General features: G+C 42.0%; 1 protein-coding gene across 1 annotated transcript in view; it reads right to left on the bottom strand.

Moving 5' to 3' along the window:
• Positions 1 to 17,694, bottom strand: part of LOC148790414 (uncharacterized) — a 67,014-nt gene extending 49,320 nt beyond the window's left edge. The window contains exon 1 of the mRNA XM_088892285.1: positions 16,893 to 17,694. Coding sequence (XP_088748411.1) covers positions 16,893 to 17,694 — 802 coding nt within the window. The remainder of the gene's footprint in view (positions 1 to 16,892) is intronic.
• Positions 17,695 to 18,382: the final 688 nt, after the last annotated feature.

Genomic DNA, 18,382 nt, shown 5'->3' with positions numbered 1-18,382 from the left:
TTAAGTGAGCACATAAGCTTAATGGGCCTAAAGCCCATTTCAAATTGGGCTATTTTATTAGTTAATAATGGGGCGAATTTTGAGATGGTTTAGCAGATAGGATAGGGTCTTGAGCCTATCTACTCATAGAGTCCAGATCTGAATGTGATTCAGATCTAGAAACCTCCTAATGAGATTAGGAGAAAGCTAATCTAATCTGCAGATAAGATAAGGGTTTATCCCTATCACCTAAAAGTGGTCTTATCCAAATATGATTTGGATAAGGTGCTTCTAATTGGATTTGGGAGCTGATCTTTTAGGTTAACAAAAGAAGGAGGGGGCGGCAGCCTTTAGGATACACACAATCAGATTTTCTTCAGTGCTGAAATCACAAGAAGAGAGAATTCTGCACCCTGCGAATACTCTCTTGCCGCCTCCCTGTTCTTGCCGCCCTGTTCGCCAGTTCAATCTCCAGTTGTGGGAGAAGTCAAGATTCGATCTTGACATCAGTTCTTTGAGAAAGAATTGATAGGAAACTGTGCTCACATGCCATCCTACTGATTCTTGCGAAGGACAGAGTTCTTGGAGAAGAACACTGCTAATTCTGCTCCATCCTGCACTGCGCCATTTTCAGTGGGAGCAGTCTTTGGATCCTTCCTTGGGCGTGTGTTAGACAGTTTTGTATGCCCTTAGCTTCAATCATTTTGATGTACTTTTGTTATTTAGTGGAAATAAATAAAGTGCATGTTTGATTCATGTTGTTTGGTTTAATTCTGTGTAAAACCCTAAAACTGGACATTTGTAGAGACTCATGTTAGTTTTAAATGTTCACAGCCGTTGGATAAGTCTGGGGAGATTTATCCTGCCAAGGCTGATACTGGTGTGCCACCAAGTGTTGGGATGGCCTGTCTCAGCCATCAGGGTAAGACCCGAGGCACATACAGCATGGGATTACTTGAATCCTTGAACCGGACCAGATTTCCAGTCTTGCCCTGGACCTTGGAGATAGATGGGCAAAACTGGAAAGTTACACCTGACCCCTAGACTCGATTATGACACTTCACTAGGTGCTGGATCAGGCTGCCTTTGATATGCCAATCAGTGAGATCCTTAGTGGGGATCAAAACCTGGGTATGTTGGGGCAGTTTGAGAATTCATCTGAGTGGGTGGTCATAGTGACAGAATCGGCCACTTTGTCGGACAAAGGGTAATGATCGGGAATGCACTCTCTCTGATGGAAACCAAACTGCCGGCAGTTGATTTCAATCGTTGGAATTTTGTTTTTGCAAAATTAATATATTTACATATATATACGGTTTCAAAATGTTTGCAAATGGTTTTAATTCCCGGGATCCATGTGAGAGGAGAGTGCGGCACTGTTCCTTGCAGCCGAGGGAGAGGTCCTCTCTTGTCGAGCAGTGCTTGATCATTAAGGGCTGAGAGGTTAAGTGTAAGACCATTTAGGATAATACCTGATGGGCTAATCTTGCACCTGCCCACAGTCCCTGGGTTTTTATAAGATGGCTTGGCCCAGGGACCACTTAATGTAAGTGTTGGGCCCATAGGGTTCATACGATGGACTCAAGGGGTTCATTGAGATTTTCAGTGAATTCGGCTGGGCCTTGTATTAAAGGCTGGGCCGAACCCATGTGGCTGGTGTGTAGATCAATGCTTGGGTCCCACGCCATACAAAGAAGCCCAACTGGGCAGCAGATAGGAAACTAATTAAACACTGAATACTTAATGGGCCAAAAGCCCATTTCGAAGTGGGCTGATATGATCACCCATCAATGGGGCGAATTTGAGATTGAAGTTAGCAAAAAGGATTGGGCTCTTAGCCTTATCCACTCTTAGAGACCAAATTCAAATCAGATTTGAATCTGGTAACCTCCTGATAAGATCAGGAGTAAGCTAACTCTATCTGGGAAAGGGATTAAGATTATCCCCTATCCAAATACTGATTTGGATTGGGATAACTCCTAATTAGGAGATTTCTTAATCAAGAAGAAAAGAGAGGAGATTTTCGAATGAACCAAGACAGGGAAATCAGATTTCGATCCAAGAGGTTCTGGTAAGCAAGAAAGGTTCCTGCGAATTGAGATTAGATCTCATTCTCTCCAAAAAAGAAAACAGTTCAGCCTTTTCGTTTCTGGAAATCTCCTCCTGCCGCCGCCATCTGCATTGTTGCAAGATTTGATCTTTGCAGAAAAGAAAGTCAAGAAACCAGTTCTTGACATCAGTCTTGCAAGAAAGACTGAAAGAATTCAGTGTTTAGTACATCCAGGGGATTCTTGTGAAGGATCCAGTGTGTAGGACACACCCTGCTGGTTCTGTTCCATCCACAGCTGTGTCATCTTCAGCAGGGACAGATCTTGGAGCACTCTTTGGGCGTGAACACCAACTTTGGGAGATACTGCTTCTCCGGATCAGGTATAATCCTCCCATTTATCTTTTGGTACAGATCTGGTTTGATTAGGGTTCAAGTAGATCCTTGAATATTGTATTCTAAATTCAGGGAATATGATTCCCAGTTGGGAGAAGGTAGGAAATTTTTGAAATTCGCCTCACCCATTCCGCAACCTTTATGGCGTCCATTAGATGGATCCTACCATTCTCTCAGTGAACACCTTCGTTGGGAGATACTATTTCTCTGTATTAGGTATAATCCCCTCATACTCCTTTTGATTCAGATCTGGTTCAGTTTATGGTTCAAGAATGATCATTGAAAATATGATTTTCTAAAATAGGGAATGCGATTCCCAGTTGAAGGGAGAGAAAAATTTTTGAAATTCGCCCCCTTATTCCGCAATCTTTGGGTGTCCATATGATGGATCTCTCATCCCTTCAATTAGATGATATACTCAAGGCTCTAGCTACTAATACTCAGAAATTTTAGCAAGAAACAAGAGCCAACATTCAAAATTTGGGGAACCAAATCAGCCAACTTGCCACTTCCATTAGCAAGTAGGAGGCGCAGAGCTCCAGGAAACTACCCTCACAAACGGTAGTTAACCCAAAAGAGAATGTAAGTGCGGTGGTGTTGAGAAGTTGAAGAGAGTTGCAGCCCCAACCAAGCTCACCATCGAAGGCAGCCAGGGAAGAGGAAAAACAAGGGTCAACTAACAGCCCGCATTGAGGTAATATCCGACCCCCTTTTCCTAAAGTTACTAATGCAGTTATACCACCTTTTCCTATCAGGTTGGAAAAGTCCAAGAAAGAGGAATATGAGCAAGAAGTGCTAGAAACCTTTAGGAAGGTGGAGATCAACATCCCTTTGTTAGATGCAATAAAACAAATCCCAAAATATGCAAAATTTTTGAAAGAATTATGCACTAACAAAAGAAGGTTGCGAATCGATGAGAAGGTAAGAGTTGGAGAGAACGTTTCAGCCGTGATAAAGAGGACCCTGCCAGAAAAACATGCTGATCCAGGTATGTTTACCCTACCTTGTGTGATTGGCAATAAACGAATTGAGCGTACCATGCTGGACTTAGGTGCATCTATTAATGTCTTGCCATACTCGATTTACTGTGCATTGAGACTAGGTCCTTTGAAGGAGACTAGAGTTATTATTCAATTAGCTAACCGTTCTAATGCCTACCTAGAAGGGATTGTTGGAGATGTATTGGTGCAGGTTAACGATTTAATCATTCCAGCTGATTTTTGCATCTTGAAGATGGAGGAGGATGTGGCCACAAGTTCAGCCCCACTTCTATTAGGCAGGCCATTCATGAAAACAGCCAAAACCAAAATAGATGTGGATGAGAGTACCCTCTCCATCGAATTCGACGGAGAGATTGTAAAATTTAATATTTTTGAAGCAATGAAATATCCTAGTGAATGTCGTTCGATCTGCTCTATTGATACCATTGATTCGATTGTGCAGGAAGTCATTGGAGAGGAGGACTGAAAGAATGGTAGGATCCATCTTATAAACGCCAAAAAGATTGTGGAATGGGTGGGCGAATTTCAAAAATTTTCCTACCTTCTCCCAACTGGGAATCGTATTCCCATAGGGAATCGTATTCCCTATGGGCAGGTGCAAGATTAGCCCATCAGGTACTATCCTAAATGGTCTTACACTTAACCTCTTAGCCCTTAATGATCAAGCACTGCCCGACAAGAGAGGACCTTGTTGGATTTTAATCTCATAAGAGATTAAATCCATTGGGTTTGATTGGTCAATTACATGAGAAATTGCACATGCACACTTGGTTGAAAAAATCAGTTTTTCTCTTACAAAAACCCAATTTTGAACTTGTCTTACATTGGAAAATTATAAGTTTTGTTTTCAGTATTTCAATTGGAGCTAATTTGCACTCCTTAGAATTAGTAGAGGAGAGTATGGGGATTCAATACCGCGCAACGCGCGCGCACGCGTGCGCGCGCATGTGTGCGACGCAATGAGGTGCTTTAAAGGCGCACTTTGCTCGCACTTCATGTGCACCTGCGTGGCTCGTGATGGACGGCTCTAGTTTTGGTGCATTGATGACCATTGATCACCGTTGATGAGATCAACGGTCATGATTCGATCGGGTGTGATTAAGAGGCACAATTCAAAGTTAACAGTCACCAACTATTAACTACTTTTTGAACAGTCACAATGTTTAAAATTGTGACTGTTCAAGGTGCCTTCTCTAAACCAGCACTCACCTTTTCCTCATACCTCTTCACAAATTATTTAAGAAGCATGAATCAGACTCCAAAACACACAATTTCGAAATTCACTCACTCTCTCTCTCTTAGTCCGGTCTGCTACAGTCTCACAGAAGGTTTCTCTGGAGACTCTTCAACTTTGCTGGTTGCAGATTCTCGCCCAAGGCTCAGTTGTATCCTGGGAACGAATTTGCCTGTAACACAACAGCAAACTTAGTAAAACTGAGCAGCAGCAAATAACGTTCTAAAGACAGTGTCTTCAGACGCGCCTCAGAGCTTCTCCTCCAAAGTTACAGTGACCCCATTTCTTCCCCAACAATTTTAGAATGTTATTCTGCAATGGAGGCCGAAGCAAGCATGACTTCGATCAAGATGATGAACCAAGATCTTGTTTGACTAGACTAGTTCGATGGAGCAAATTTTAGCCGATGGCAAGACAAGATGATCTTCTTTCTAACCACACTGAAGCTATACTATCTGCTGGACCCGAATCTGCAATCACTTCCTGAACCCACTGACAAAGACTCAGAGAAACTAAAGAAGGAAAGAGCAAAACGGGAAGAGGACTCACTTCTGTGCTGAGGACACATACTGAATGCCTTATCAGACCGGCTCTACAACTTCTACAAGGAACTTACATCTCCAAAAGAAATCTAGAAGGCCCTGGAATTCAAATACAAGGTGCAAGAAGCAGGTACGAATAAGTATCTTATTGCCGAATACTTTGACTTCACCATGAACGACCATAAACCTATACTGGAGCAAGTTCATGAACTACAGGTGATAGTCAATAAAATTCGATCCCTTAACATCATCCTTCCTGAATCTTTCCAAGTGGGAGCAATCATTGCTAAACTTTCACCCTCTTGGAAGGATTACAAGAAGAAACTTCTGCACAAGGCTGAAGAACTTACCTTGGAGCAAATTCAGCAACACCTTCGTATTGAAGAAGAGTCTCGAATTAGAGACAGTAGGGATAAGACCCTGACCGGTATGCTGAACTCTAAGGTAAATTTTGTGGAAAACGGATCGAACAAGACTAACCCTGCATTACAAGTAAAGAAGAAGGATGGGAACTTCAAGAAGAGCAACAATAAGAAAGGATCCTGCTATGTTTGTGGAAAGAAGGGGCATTATGCCCAAGTCTGCCGACATCGGAAAGGCGGAACCAAGTCTGCAAACATGGTAGAAGACAATCTCGTGGCCATTATTACTGAAGTCAACATGGCAGAATCGTCTTCTGGATGGTGGTTTGTTTCAGGCGCCATAGTCCATGTTTGCAAGGACAAGTCCTTGTTCAAGACATATGAAGAAGTGACTGATGGCCATGAGGTATAGATGGGAAACCAAACATGTGCCAAAGTTGCTGGAAGAGGCAGTGTAGTGTTGAACTTCACCTCCGGAAAGACACTGACTCTCCTGAATGTTCTCCATGTTCCTGACATTAGAAAGAACTTGGTCTCAGTAAATCTTGTTTGTAAGAGGTGATTCAAAGTTGTCTTTGAATCCGACAAACTAATCCTATCCAAAAAGGGGATGTTTGTTGGAAAGGGATATGGTTGTAATGGTATGTTCAAATTAATTATTAATGAAGGAAAAGATTCTGCTTATAATGTTGATGCTTTCTCTTTATGGCATGATAGATTAGCACACTTGAATTTTAAATTCATAAAGAACATGAGCAAATTAGGTATAATTGCTTATAGTAATGAATCAACTAAAAAATGTGAAATATGTGTAAAATCTAAAATGGTTAAGAAACCTTTCCCTAGTGTTGAAAGAAATTCTCAACTTCTAGAACTAATCCATTCTGACATCTGTCAACTCAATGGTGTATTAACTAGAGGAGGCAAGAGATACTTCATAACATTTATACATGACTTTTCTAGATACACCTATGTCTACCTTATGAGAACTAAGGATGAAGCCTTTGACATGTTTAAACTATATAAGACTGAAGTTGAAAATCAATTAGAAAAGAAAATTAAAATCCTTAGAAGTGATAGGGGTGCTAGTGGGTGCCGAACCCAACCAAAGATAAATAGTCTTGCTCTAGGTTAATAATTTGCAGATAGTGATGAGCAAGGTCGTTCGCCATAGGGATTGGGTGGATTTATTTCCAAGTAGATGGATTAAGAGGGGTTGTAAAGCTAACGAAAATAAGAAAATAGCAGAAAATAACAGAAAACAAAGATTAAATCGATGGGAGATGGCTTCCGGTTGAAAGGACAAGTTCAACTTTGATTCGTAGCATTGATCCTTGATGCAAAGATAGATTCATATGCTTATGAATAAATCGGTTATAGCTATTAACAAGCTCTAACAGCCAGCCTCTACTCTTATTATTCGACAATCAAAACAAACTTTTTAATTGCCTCCCTTATTAATAGGCAGTCCTAAACAAGCTCTTAGAATTTAACCTATTAATAGCATTAAGAGGGGAGAGACCCAATTCTGGTCAGCGATCTCACAAGCTCAGATCGTTTAAACCAGATCATATATTTTTCTAACATTGATCGAAAACTTTTTTTGCAATCAATTTATGTTAGTTGCCACCATGATCGAACCCACCAATCATATACGAAACTGGAGGTTCAATCGGCTATGGATTATTTCCATTGAATGAGGAAGGGGCCCTTCTTGCTTAATCAACAAAAATAATCCTCACAGTTAATTCACAGAAAACATATGAATATCCTTAAACAATGAACTGAAATAAAAATTAATTAGATCTCACAATGCTTACAAAATCAAGGCTTCCCTAACCCTACAACCAGAAATAAAAACTTACAGACACTTCATGATGAAAACGCAGCTTCTAGATGAGAAAGGGGGGCGAACTCTTGCTTCTCCCTCCTTGGTTGCTGATTTCCCTCTCTGAAGACTAAAGCTCTCTTGGAGGAATTGATGCCTTGGGTGCTGGTCCACCCCCCCTTTATATAGATTTGGGGAGAGGGCTGTTCTCCAACTCCCTTAAGGAGATTATCATCAAACTGGAAAGTCCTAGTCTAATTTGAACTTATCCTATCTAACTCTTATCTCTTATCTTTATAGGATTACAATTTGAGAATTTAAATCTGATAAAACTCTTTTATCGAGATTACATTCAACTTCTATTCTAATAGCACTCTTGGATCCTGAATTCGAACTGGGCTTCTTTAACAATTCGGGCTTGCTTCAAGACTCTCTGCGAAATGGGCTTCAGCTTGTGAAATGGGCCTTGCTGCGAAATTGCTCTGACTTTGGGCCCTAATTCGTCTTCGATGCGGACCGATTTTGCCAAAACCCAAAACATAAAAGTTGTGGGCCTTTTCCTTGTCTTTCCAGTTCTTCATGAAACATCTAAATTGGAGTCCGGAATGGAGAGTTATGCCCATATTGTTAGACAGTTTTGTATGCCCTTAGCTTCAATCATTTTGATGTACTTTTGTTATTTAGTGGAAATAAATAAAGTGCATGTTTGATTCATGTTGTTTGGTTTAATTCTGTGTAAAACCCTAAAACTGGACATTTGTAGAGACTCATGTTAGTTTTAAATGTTCACAGCCGTTGGATAAGTCTGGGGAGATTTATCCTGCCAAGGCTGATACTGGTGTGCCACCAAGTGTTGGGATGGCCTGTCTCAACCATCAGGGTAAGACCCGAGGCACATACAGCATGGGATTACTTGAATCCTTGAACCGGACCAGATTTCCAGTCTTGCCCTGGACCTTGGAGATAGATGGGCAAAACTGGAAAGTTACACCTGACCCCTAGACTCGATTATGACACTTCACTAGGTGCTGGATCAGGCTGCCTTTGATATGCCAATCAGTGAGATCCTTAGTGGGGATCAAAACCTGGGTATGTTGGGGCAGTTTGAGAATTCATCTGAGTGGGTGGTCATAGTAACAGAATCAGCCACTTTGTCGGACAAAGGGTAATGATCGGGAATGCACTCTCTCTGATGGAAACCAAACTGCCGGCAGTTGATTTCAATCGTTGGAATTTTGTTTTTGCAAAATTAATATATTTACATATATATGTACGGTTTCAAAATGTTTGCAAATGGTTTTAATTCCCGGGATCCATGTGAGAGGAGAGTGCGGCACTGTTCCTTGCAGCCGAGGGAGAGGTCCTCTCTTGTCGGGCAGTGCTTGATCATTAAGGGCTGAGAGGTTAAGTGTAAGACCATTTAGGATAATACCTGATGGGCTAATCTTGCACCTGCCCACAGTCCCTGGGTTTTTATAAGATGGCTTGGCCCAGGGACCACTTAATGTAAGTGTTGGGCCCATAGGGTTCATACGATGGACTCAAGGGGTTCATTGAGATTTTCAGTGAATTCGGCTGGGCCTTGTATTAAAGGCTGGGCCGAACCCATGTGGCTGGTGTGTAGATCAATGCTTGGGTCCCACGCCATACAAAGAAGCCCAACTGGGCAGCAGATTGTAAACTAATTAAACACTGAACACTTAATGGGCCAAAAGCCCATTTCGAGGTGGGCTGATATGATCACCCATCAATGGGGCGAATTTGAGATTGAAGTTAGCAAAAAGGATTGGGCTCTTAGCCTTATCCACTCTTAGAGACCAAATTCAAATCAGATTTGAATCTGGTAACCTCCTGATAAGATCAGGAGTAAGCTAACTCTATCTGGGAAAGGGATTAAGATTATCCTCTATCCAAATACTGATTTGGATTGGGATAACTCCTAATTAGGAGATTTCTTAATCAAGAAGAAAAGAGAGGGAAATCAGATTTCGATCCAAGAGGTTCTGGTAAGCAAGAAAGGTTCCTACGAATTGAGATTAGATCTCATTCTCTCCAGAAAAGAAAACAGTTCAGCCTTTTCGTTTCTGGAAATCTCCTCCTGCCGCCGCCATCTGCATTGTTGCAAGATTTGATCTTTGCAGAAAAGAAAGTCAAGAAACCAGTTCTTGACATCAGTCTTGCAAGAAAGACTGAAAGAATTCAGTGTTTAGTACATCCAGGGGATTCTTGTGAAGGATCCAGTGTGTAGGACGCACCCTGCTGGTTCTGTTCCATCCACAGCTGTGTCATCTTCAGCAGGGACAGATCTTGGAGCATTCTTTGGGCGTGAACACCAACTTTGGGAGATACTGCTTCTCCGGATCAGGTATAATCCTCCCATTTATCTTTTGGTACAGATCTGATTTGATTAGGGTTCAAGTAGATCCTTGAATATTGTATTCTAAATTCAGGGAATATGATTCCCAGTTGGGAGAAGGTAGGAAATTTTTGAAATTCGCCCCACCCATTCCGCAACCTTTATGGCATCCATTAGATGGATCCTACCATTCTTTCAGTGGTATCAGAGCCACAGGTTCGAATCTTGAACCAAAAGAAATGGTATCAAACAACATGAATCAAACATGCACTTTATTTATTTCCACTAAATAACAAAAGTACATCAAAATGATTGAAGCTAAGGGCATACAAAACTGTCTAACAGCTCCCACTTGCACTTAGGTCCAATCTGGTACAAGCCGGAGTCCCATACTTTCCACGTGTTTCTCAAACAGCTTCTGTGTCAGCGGCTTAGTCAATGGGTCTGCCACATTATCCGCTGATGCTACCTTTTGAATTAGGACGTCCCCTCTACCAACAATCTCCCGCAGTACATGGTACTTCCTCTCGATGTGCTTTGACTTCGAGTGGGCCCGAGGCTCTTTAGCCTGGGCGATCGCTCCATTGTTGTCACACAACAACGGGATGGGTGATGTGCTGGATGGAATCGCTCCCAATTTGTGTATGAATTTCTTCATCCACACGGCTTCCTTGGCAGCTTCACTTGCGGCAATGTACTCGGCCTCGGTTGTGGAGTCTGCAGTGGACCCCTGTTTGCTGCTTTTCCAACAAACAGCACACGATCCTATCGTGAAAACATACCCAGATGTAGACTTTCTATCATCTGGATCCGACTGGAAATCGGCATCGGTATACCCTAGAACTTGCAGTGAACTACCATCGAATACCAGACAAAACTCTTTCGTCCTTCGAAGGTATTTGAGTATGTTCTTCACAGCAGTCCAGTGCTCCTGTCCTGGGTTTGCCTGGAATCTGCTTACCACACTCACCGCCTGAGCTATGTCCGGGCGAGTGCACAACATGGCATACATGATGCTCCCCACAGCTGAGGCATAGGGAACGTCTCTCATGCTCTCAATCTCCTCTGAAGTCTTGGGAGACATCTTCTTGGAGAGAGTGACTCCGTGCCTGAAAGGAACGTTTCCTTTCTTGGAGTTTTCCATGCTGTATCTTTTGACAATTTTGTCAATGTAAGCAGCCTGGGATAATCCAATTATCCGCTTCGATCTATCTCTATAGAGTCGAAGACCCAGTATGTATGAAGCTTCTCCAAAATCTTTCATGGAGAACTGCTGTGATAGCCATACCTTGACCGAAGTCAACATTCCTACATCATTCCCAATGAGTAGGATATCGTCCACATACAAGACTAAAAAGGTGATCTTATCCCCACTGGATTTCCTGTAAACACAGGGCTCATCCGGATTCTGCTCAAAGTCAAACGTTTTGACTGCAGAATCAAAACGGATGTTCCAACTCCTAGAAGCCTGCTTAAGTCCATATATGGATCTATTAAGTTTACATACCATGTGTTCCTGACCAGCAGCAATGAAGCCTTGCGGCTGCTGCATGTAGATATCTTCACTAAGATCTCCATTCAGGAACGCTATTTTGACATCCATTTGCCAAATCTCGTAATCATGGTACGCTGCTACAGCTAGCAGGATCCTAATGGATTTAAGCATGGCCACCGGTGAAAAGGTTTCCTCATAGTCGATGCCTTCTTTCTGAGTATACCCTTTCGCCACCAAACGAGCTTTAAAGGTCTCAATCCTGCCATCGGGGCCCTTCTTCCTCTTGTAGATCCATTTGCAACCAATTGCTTTTACCCCGGAGGGCGGATCCACTAGAGTCCAGACTCCATTGGTCTCCATTGAGTCCATCTCGGCTCTCATGGCCTCCACCCACTTCTGGGAGTCTATGTCTAACATAGCTTCCGCGTAAGACACGGGATCCTCTTCACTAGTCAAGGCTTTCACCAGGTAACTATCCTGGTCATAACCATATCGGACTGGTGGTCTGGATACCCGGGTCGACCTTCTAGGTTGGTCATTACCTGGAACTTGTGGGTCATCTCCCACTGCTCCTGAGCTCTCCTCATCAAGAACTATTTCCTGACGATGGGTGTCCAGGATGTAATCGGATTCTAAGAATCGGGCGTTTCGACTGCAGAACACTTTCTGCTCACTTGGGTCATAGAATAGATAACCCACCGAATCCTTTGGGTAGCCTATAAACAGGCAACGGCTGGTTTTAGATTCCAACTTGTCCGCACTTGTTCTTTTAACGTGTGCAGGACAACCCCAAATCTTCAAGTGTCTCACACTTGGCTTCCTTCCGGTCCAAAGCTCATATGGAGTTTTCGGAACTGATTTGGTTGGAACCCTATTCAGCACGTAGATAGCAGTCTCTAATGCGTATCCCCAAAAGGATGTGGGTAATTCTGAGCATACGAGAAGTGACCGGACCATGTCCAACAAGGTCCTATTTCTCCTCTCTGAAACACCGTTGAGTTGAGGTGTAGCAGGAGGAGCTAGTTGTGACACTATCCCATTGGCCTTTAAGTAGTCCTTGAATTCGTCAGAGAGATACTCGCCACCTCGATCTGATCGAAGGGCCTTAATTTCTCTCCCTAACTGTTTCTCGACTTCCTGTCTGAACTCTTTGAACTTTTCAAATGATTCAGACTTATGTCTCATTAGGTACACGTAACCATATCGTGAAAAATCATCTGTAAAGGTGATGAAGTACACGTGTTGATTCCGTGTCCTAACACTCAGGGGACCACATACATCAGTATGTATTAGGTCAAGTGTGCCTGCACATCTTTCAGGCTTACCGTCAAATGGCCGCTTAGTCATCTTACCTTGGAGGCAAGGTTCACAAGTGGGAAGATTTTCTACGGTTAGAAAATCCAAAGGACCATCCTTTACCAGTCTTGTGATTCGGTCGACACCGATGTGGCCAAGTCGGTAATGCCAGAGGCACGTGAGATTTACTGTATCACGAGTCCTTTTCTTGGGATTTTTGACCGACGTAGTTTCGGTTAAGTTAGTTTCCAAAGAAGGATGCAGAACATAGAGACCGTTCTCTAGCTCCCCGCATGCGATGAATTTATTATTTCGTTTAACAGTAATCATATTACTAAAGTAAACAGTATATCCATCAGCACACAATTTTGAAACAGAAATTAAATCCTTCTCAAGTTCTGTACATAAAGACAATCTTTAAGTACAAGGACTCCTTCTTTAAAAACTAATTCTACGGTTCCTATTGCCGCAGCTGCAACACTTGCAGTTGTTCCCAAGAACAGTGTCACTTCACCTTCACTCAGCCTTCTGCTAACTTTGAACCCCTGCAGTGAGTTACACGCATGAGTTGAAGCCCCGGAGTCAACACACCAGGACACAGAAGTAACTAACATATTAGTTTCTATGACACAAGTTTCGATATTACCTTTCTTAGATTCCAGGTAGGTAGGACAGTTCCTCTTCCAGTGGCCGGTCTGCTTGCAGAAGTGACAGACATCAGATGCCTTGTTCTTCTTCTGCTTCTTGGGTTTGGTAGTCTTCTTCTGGGGCTTCTTTGCCTTTCTCTTTCTCTTGCCCGATTTGTTAGCTTCAGCAAGCATAACCACAGTCTCATCCTTCTTGAGTAAATCCTCGGCCCTCTGCAACATATTGCTGAGTTCCTGGACGCTGACATTCAGCTTATTCATATTGTAGTTCATAGTGAACGTATTGAAGGAAGAGGGCAAAGAATTTAGGATGGCATCCACTTGCGTGCCAAGATCTAGCCCGGATCCAAGAGCTTCAAGTTCGTTGATGTATCCCATCATCCGAAGACAATGGTCATGAACTTTCTGCCCTTTGGTCATCTGCGCGGTCATGAACAATTTCAGGACCTTCTGTCGAGTAGAACGGTTCTGCTCCTCATACATTGTCCTTAGACTGTCCAATATGTCCTTGGCAAGTTCGATCTGATCGAACTGCCTCTGTATTGAGTTGTCTAATGAGGCAATGACAAAGCAGCGGGCTAGGGAGTTCTTATCCTCCCAATCTTGGTAGTCCCTCCTACGGGCCTCAGAAGCCCTATCACCCGGACGTTCCGGGGCAGGATTTTTCACTACCTTGTCTAACTTTTCAGACGTTAGGACCAGCATATGATTTCTGTACCAGTCGGCATAGTTTGGGCCCTTAAGCTTGTTATCGTCTAGAAGCTTTGCAAATTGACCGTTTGCCATTTTCTGATAAAACAGCAAAATCATTAGTCCACAACCTTAGTTTGATTCATGTTTACCTACATAGATATGGATTTTAATCTATGTTTCATCCTCATTTGTTCATCTCTGAGATTTCCCTCCATTCTCAGTGACGGAGACGATGTAATGTCTCTGGAAATGTAGGAAATAACATGGGGTGCGTGAAGCCAACTGTTTCAGTTGCATAACCCCACCACCTTTCTGTGACGGATCATATCCACTCATCAAATGAGTTTCCCTTTTGGCCTCTGTCAGATAAGGTTCAGAGTTGTTTTCAGGTAAACCTTTCTGTCCAGTGAGTGCTTACCCATCATATTCAGGTTACGCCAAGGTACTGTGAGAGAGTTCCCATTTTCTGGTGAAGCCCCTCCCACATCGGTCTATGACGCCCCTATCATCTTATGAAACACTCTAACAGATCCAACAGCAAATAGATAGCCCAATTTTATGGTGCGTTTCCTCATTACTGATGGACCCATCATTGTGCTAATGACGGAAGGCCTTTAGAGAGTCCATCATATGGATCTCCCTATCACTTGCATTCATATTTGCTGGAGGGAACAAAATTACGCCCTAGTTCTAATTTAGGTCAAACCAAAGTGGCTCCCACTGACTTTCATAAAGTCAAATTTCTGGTGGGCCTTAATCGGCTAGGGGTTCCGTACGCATCCCTTTTCAGGGTTGTGGGGCCCACCAGGCAAAGAGGGGGTCATCCAATGACCTTCAGGGACACCATGGCAATGATGTGCATTCAGCCATGGTGTGCGCAAGAGCCACTAACGAGTCATCACGGGCCAAGTACTTATGGCCCATGGTCGCAGCACATCAAACATCCAAACATCACATGTAAAGGAGGAATTGATCCAATCAATTAATTGCTGTAAAGCCCATTCAATGGCCCATTTAAAAACCAAGTCATTAACGATTAATGTCCACTAGGTGTATGGGCTGAATCGCAGATAGCAGTTCGGCCCATACGGCTTATCTCACAATAATGGGCTTTTGCAGTTTTAACCCTTTAAAACTGGGCTTTACAGGTGGGCCGAATTAATCCCTGTAATTGAACATCAGATTTGGAACAAAAGTGTGAGACAATTGGACTGAGAACAGCCCCTTTCGAAACCCAGATTCGGTCCAAACAGTTTTGGTCCAATCTAGTCCGAAATGGTCCAAAACTGATTTTCAATTCAAGAATTAATTATTGAATGATCTGAAATTAATAGTTTTGATTTCTAGCAAACACAAAACAATTATGGACTGTTCGCACCACCTGCAAAACAGAGGTTAATCACAAGGGTTGCAGTTTCATAAACTGCAAATCGCAGAAAACGATTTCTCCATCTGCAAATCTCCAGCGCCGCCATCTTCTTCCATCTTCTTTAATCAAGAAAAATAACAGAAATCCTATTTCTATTAATTACATTCTTGATCAAATCCTATACATTCAGTCTAAAAATAAAAAAAATTATTTACAGACTGAATTGAATGAAATAAATAAATAGAAAAGAAAAAGGGTGCGCAGACCATCTGCGCTAAAACTGCACTGCGATCTCCAGGTTTGAACAGTCCATTAAATCAAAATAAATAAAGAACAATTCCAAATAAATTTTGGATTTAATAGAAATTAATTTCAGATCAATCGCCCTTAACAAGAAACAGTTTCTTGAAAAAAAAAGAAGACAATCTGCGCAATCTTGAAAGAACACCTTCTATCCATCTGCGCAGGGTCAGATCTGATTTTGGTTAGGGTTCAAGTAGATCCTTGAATATTGTATTCTAAATTCAGGGAATATGATTCCCAGTTGGGAGAAGGTAGGAAATTTTTGAAATTCGCCCCACCCATTCCGCAACCTTTATGGCGTCCATTAGATGGATCCTACCATTCTTTCACATATCACTGATCGGTGCCGAAACTGCAAAAACATCCGATTAGCCTTGTTTTCTTCAAATCGCCTTCTTGTTTGCCCTGAATCGAAATACAAGAGTAATGAGTCCAATTAGGTACCAATTAAGTGTAAAATACTGAATATTGAGGGATAAACATATGACAAATTTTATTTTTATCAAATTCCCCCGCACTTAAAACTTTGCCTGTCCTCGGGCAAGTCAGAATTCAAGTAAAAAAAGAACAAGAATAAACTAGCTATCCTACATTTTTTTTTTTTTTTAAACTCAACTCTCCTTCATCTTTCTCCACAAATATTCTAGGTTAGTTGTTGTGAACCTTTAAATGAGCACAACTAAGTTATACACAACTCATTCATCAGTCAATCCAATTTTTGCCACTACAAACCAGGTAGTAAACTAGGGAAAACATATTTCTCTTCTCTCTCTTTTTGTTTTCTTTGTTTTTCTTCTGAAGGTGTGAGTGCATTTTATGCTCCATCTCACTCTTGGATTACTTGGTCAGTAAGTGCATTTTATGCTCCATCCTACTGTTTGAATTGCTAGCTAGTAGGTGCATTTTATTCTCCATCCTACCAATTGTAGCAATGTTTGCCCCATTTACTTAATCCTGAATTTAGGACTAGCTTCAAAGGGGATGACTTTAGATAGGTTGTGTACTTCTTACTTTCACCCCATTACTAGGTCCACAAAAATTTTTGGATGGAAATAAATACTACTTATCAGATCCTATACTTTCCCCCCCACAGACACTTAATCTATGCATTATTGAAATGTAAAGAAAAGGGGAAATAACTAAACTATAGATGCAAAAACAAGAAGAAAAAGAAAAAACAAACTTCCCTATCATAAACCGGATCCTCAAACTTTTGTAGTTGCAACTTCCTGTGTCTTCCCCTTTCATCCATCATGGGTGGGTTCAAATCTGGAATAGGAGCTTGCAAAACAGAGGGTAAAAGTTTCCTATCAGAAATCGACAATATAGTATAAGGAGCATTACCTGACTGTTGTAGCTCTGGAGAACCATTCAATGCTGCAACGGTTTCCTGCAATTTAGCACTCAAGGTTGACTCCTCTTTCTTAGGATGCTTAGTAATGGAAATTCCGAATCCCTCCTTCCCACCAAGTTCAAAAATTTCCTCCTTCTCTTGCTCCTCCTTGGATTTTGCAAAGTGGCTAGGAAAGGGTGGAGTTGTCACTATGGCTTGGGGTTGTTCACTACTTGCATCTTGAGTTTGGGGTGGAGGTGCTTCCTTTTTTATTTCTTCTTCAATTGTATTCTTAGGTACTTCCTTGCTAAGCCTATTTTGCTCCCTTCCGCTTCTTAAAGTGATTGTACTAGCATCCTGCTTAGGATCAACCATGGTTTGGGAGGATAGCCTTCCTGATACTTGAGATTCCATTCGATTCATAGTAGTTGCCAATTGGCTGACCTGATTCTCCAAGTTTCGGATGCTTGTCCTTGTCTCCTGTTGAAATTGTTGAGTGTTAGTTGCAAGCGCTTTAACAATTTCATCTAGAGAAATACCTGGGTTAGACGATGAATATTGTGGAGCCGGTGGTCTAGACTGGTATTGTTGGTGGACGCCGAAGGGCTTGGCTCCGTAGCTAAGGTTAGGATGATCCCTCCATCCTGCATTGTAGGTATTTGAGTAGGGATTGTATCTCTTTTGTGGGAAGCTTCCAATAGCATTGGCTTGTTCATAGGGTTCATCTTGAAGTGTAGGGCAGATGTCGGTTGGATGTCCTGTAGTTGAACAAATCCAGCAAGCCTTCACCGTTTGCATGTTACCTACAGCCATTTGACGGACAAGAGAGGTCAGACTTGCAATTTGTTTTTCTAGGGAAGAGATGTTTACCTCATTATCATGGTTTTCTGGAGGGTTGAGCCTATAGCCGAACTGTTGAGAGTTGGCCGCCAAAATAAATCTACTTTGGACACCAATCCCCGGCAACGGCGCCAAAATTTGGTGGGTGCCGAACCCAACCAACGATAAATAGTCTTGCTTTGGGTTAATAATTTGCAGATAGTGATGAGCAAGGTCATTCTCCACAGGGATTGGGTGGATTTATTTCCAAGTAGATGGATTAAGGGGGGTTGTAAAGCTAACAAAAATAAGAAAATAGCAGAAAATAACAGAAAACAAAGATTAAATCGATGGGAGATGGCTTCCGGTTGAAGGGACAAGTTCAGCTTTGATTCGTAGCATTGATCCTTGATGCAAAGATAGATTCATATGCTTATGAATAAATTGGTTAAAGCTATTAACAAGCTCTAACAGCCAACCTCTACTCTTATTATTCGACAACCAAAACATGCTCTTTGATTGCTTCCCTTATTAATAGGCAATCCTAAACAAGCTCTTAGAATTTAACCTATTAATAGCATTAAGAGGGGAGAGACCCAATTCTGGTCAGCGATCTCACAAGCTCGAATCATTTAAACCAGATCATATATTTTCCTAACATAGATCGAAAACTTTTTTTGCA

This window comes from Nelumbo nucifera, chromosome 7, assembly GCF_055504915.1.
Source record: "Nelumbo nucifera cultivar China Antique chromosome 7, China Antique-T2T, whole genome shotgun sequence".
In the NCBI taxonomy this organism is placed as follows: domain Eukaryota; kingdom Viridiplantae; phylum Streptophyta; class Magnoliopsida; order Proteales; family Nelumbonaceae; genus Nelumbo; species Nelumbo nucifera.
Note: the sequence above shows the minus strand (reverse complement) of the source record. Positions and strands in the feature narration are given on the sequence as shown.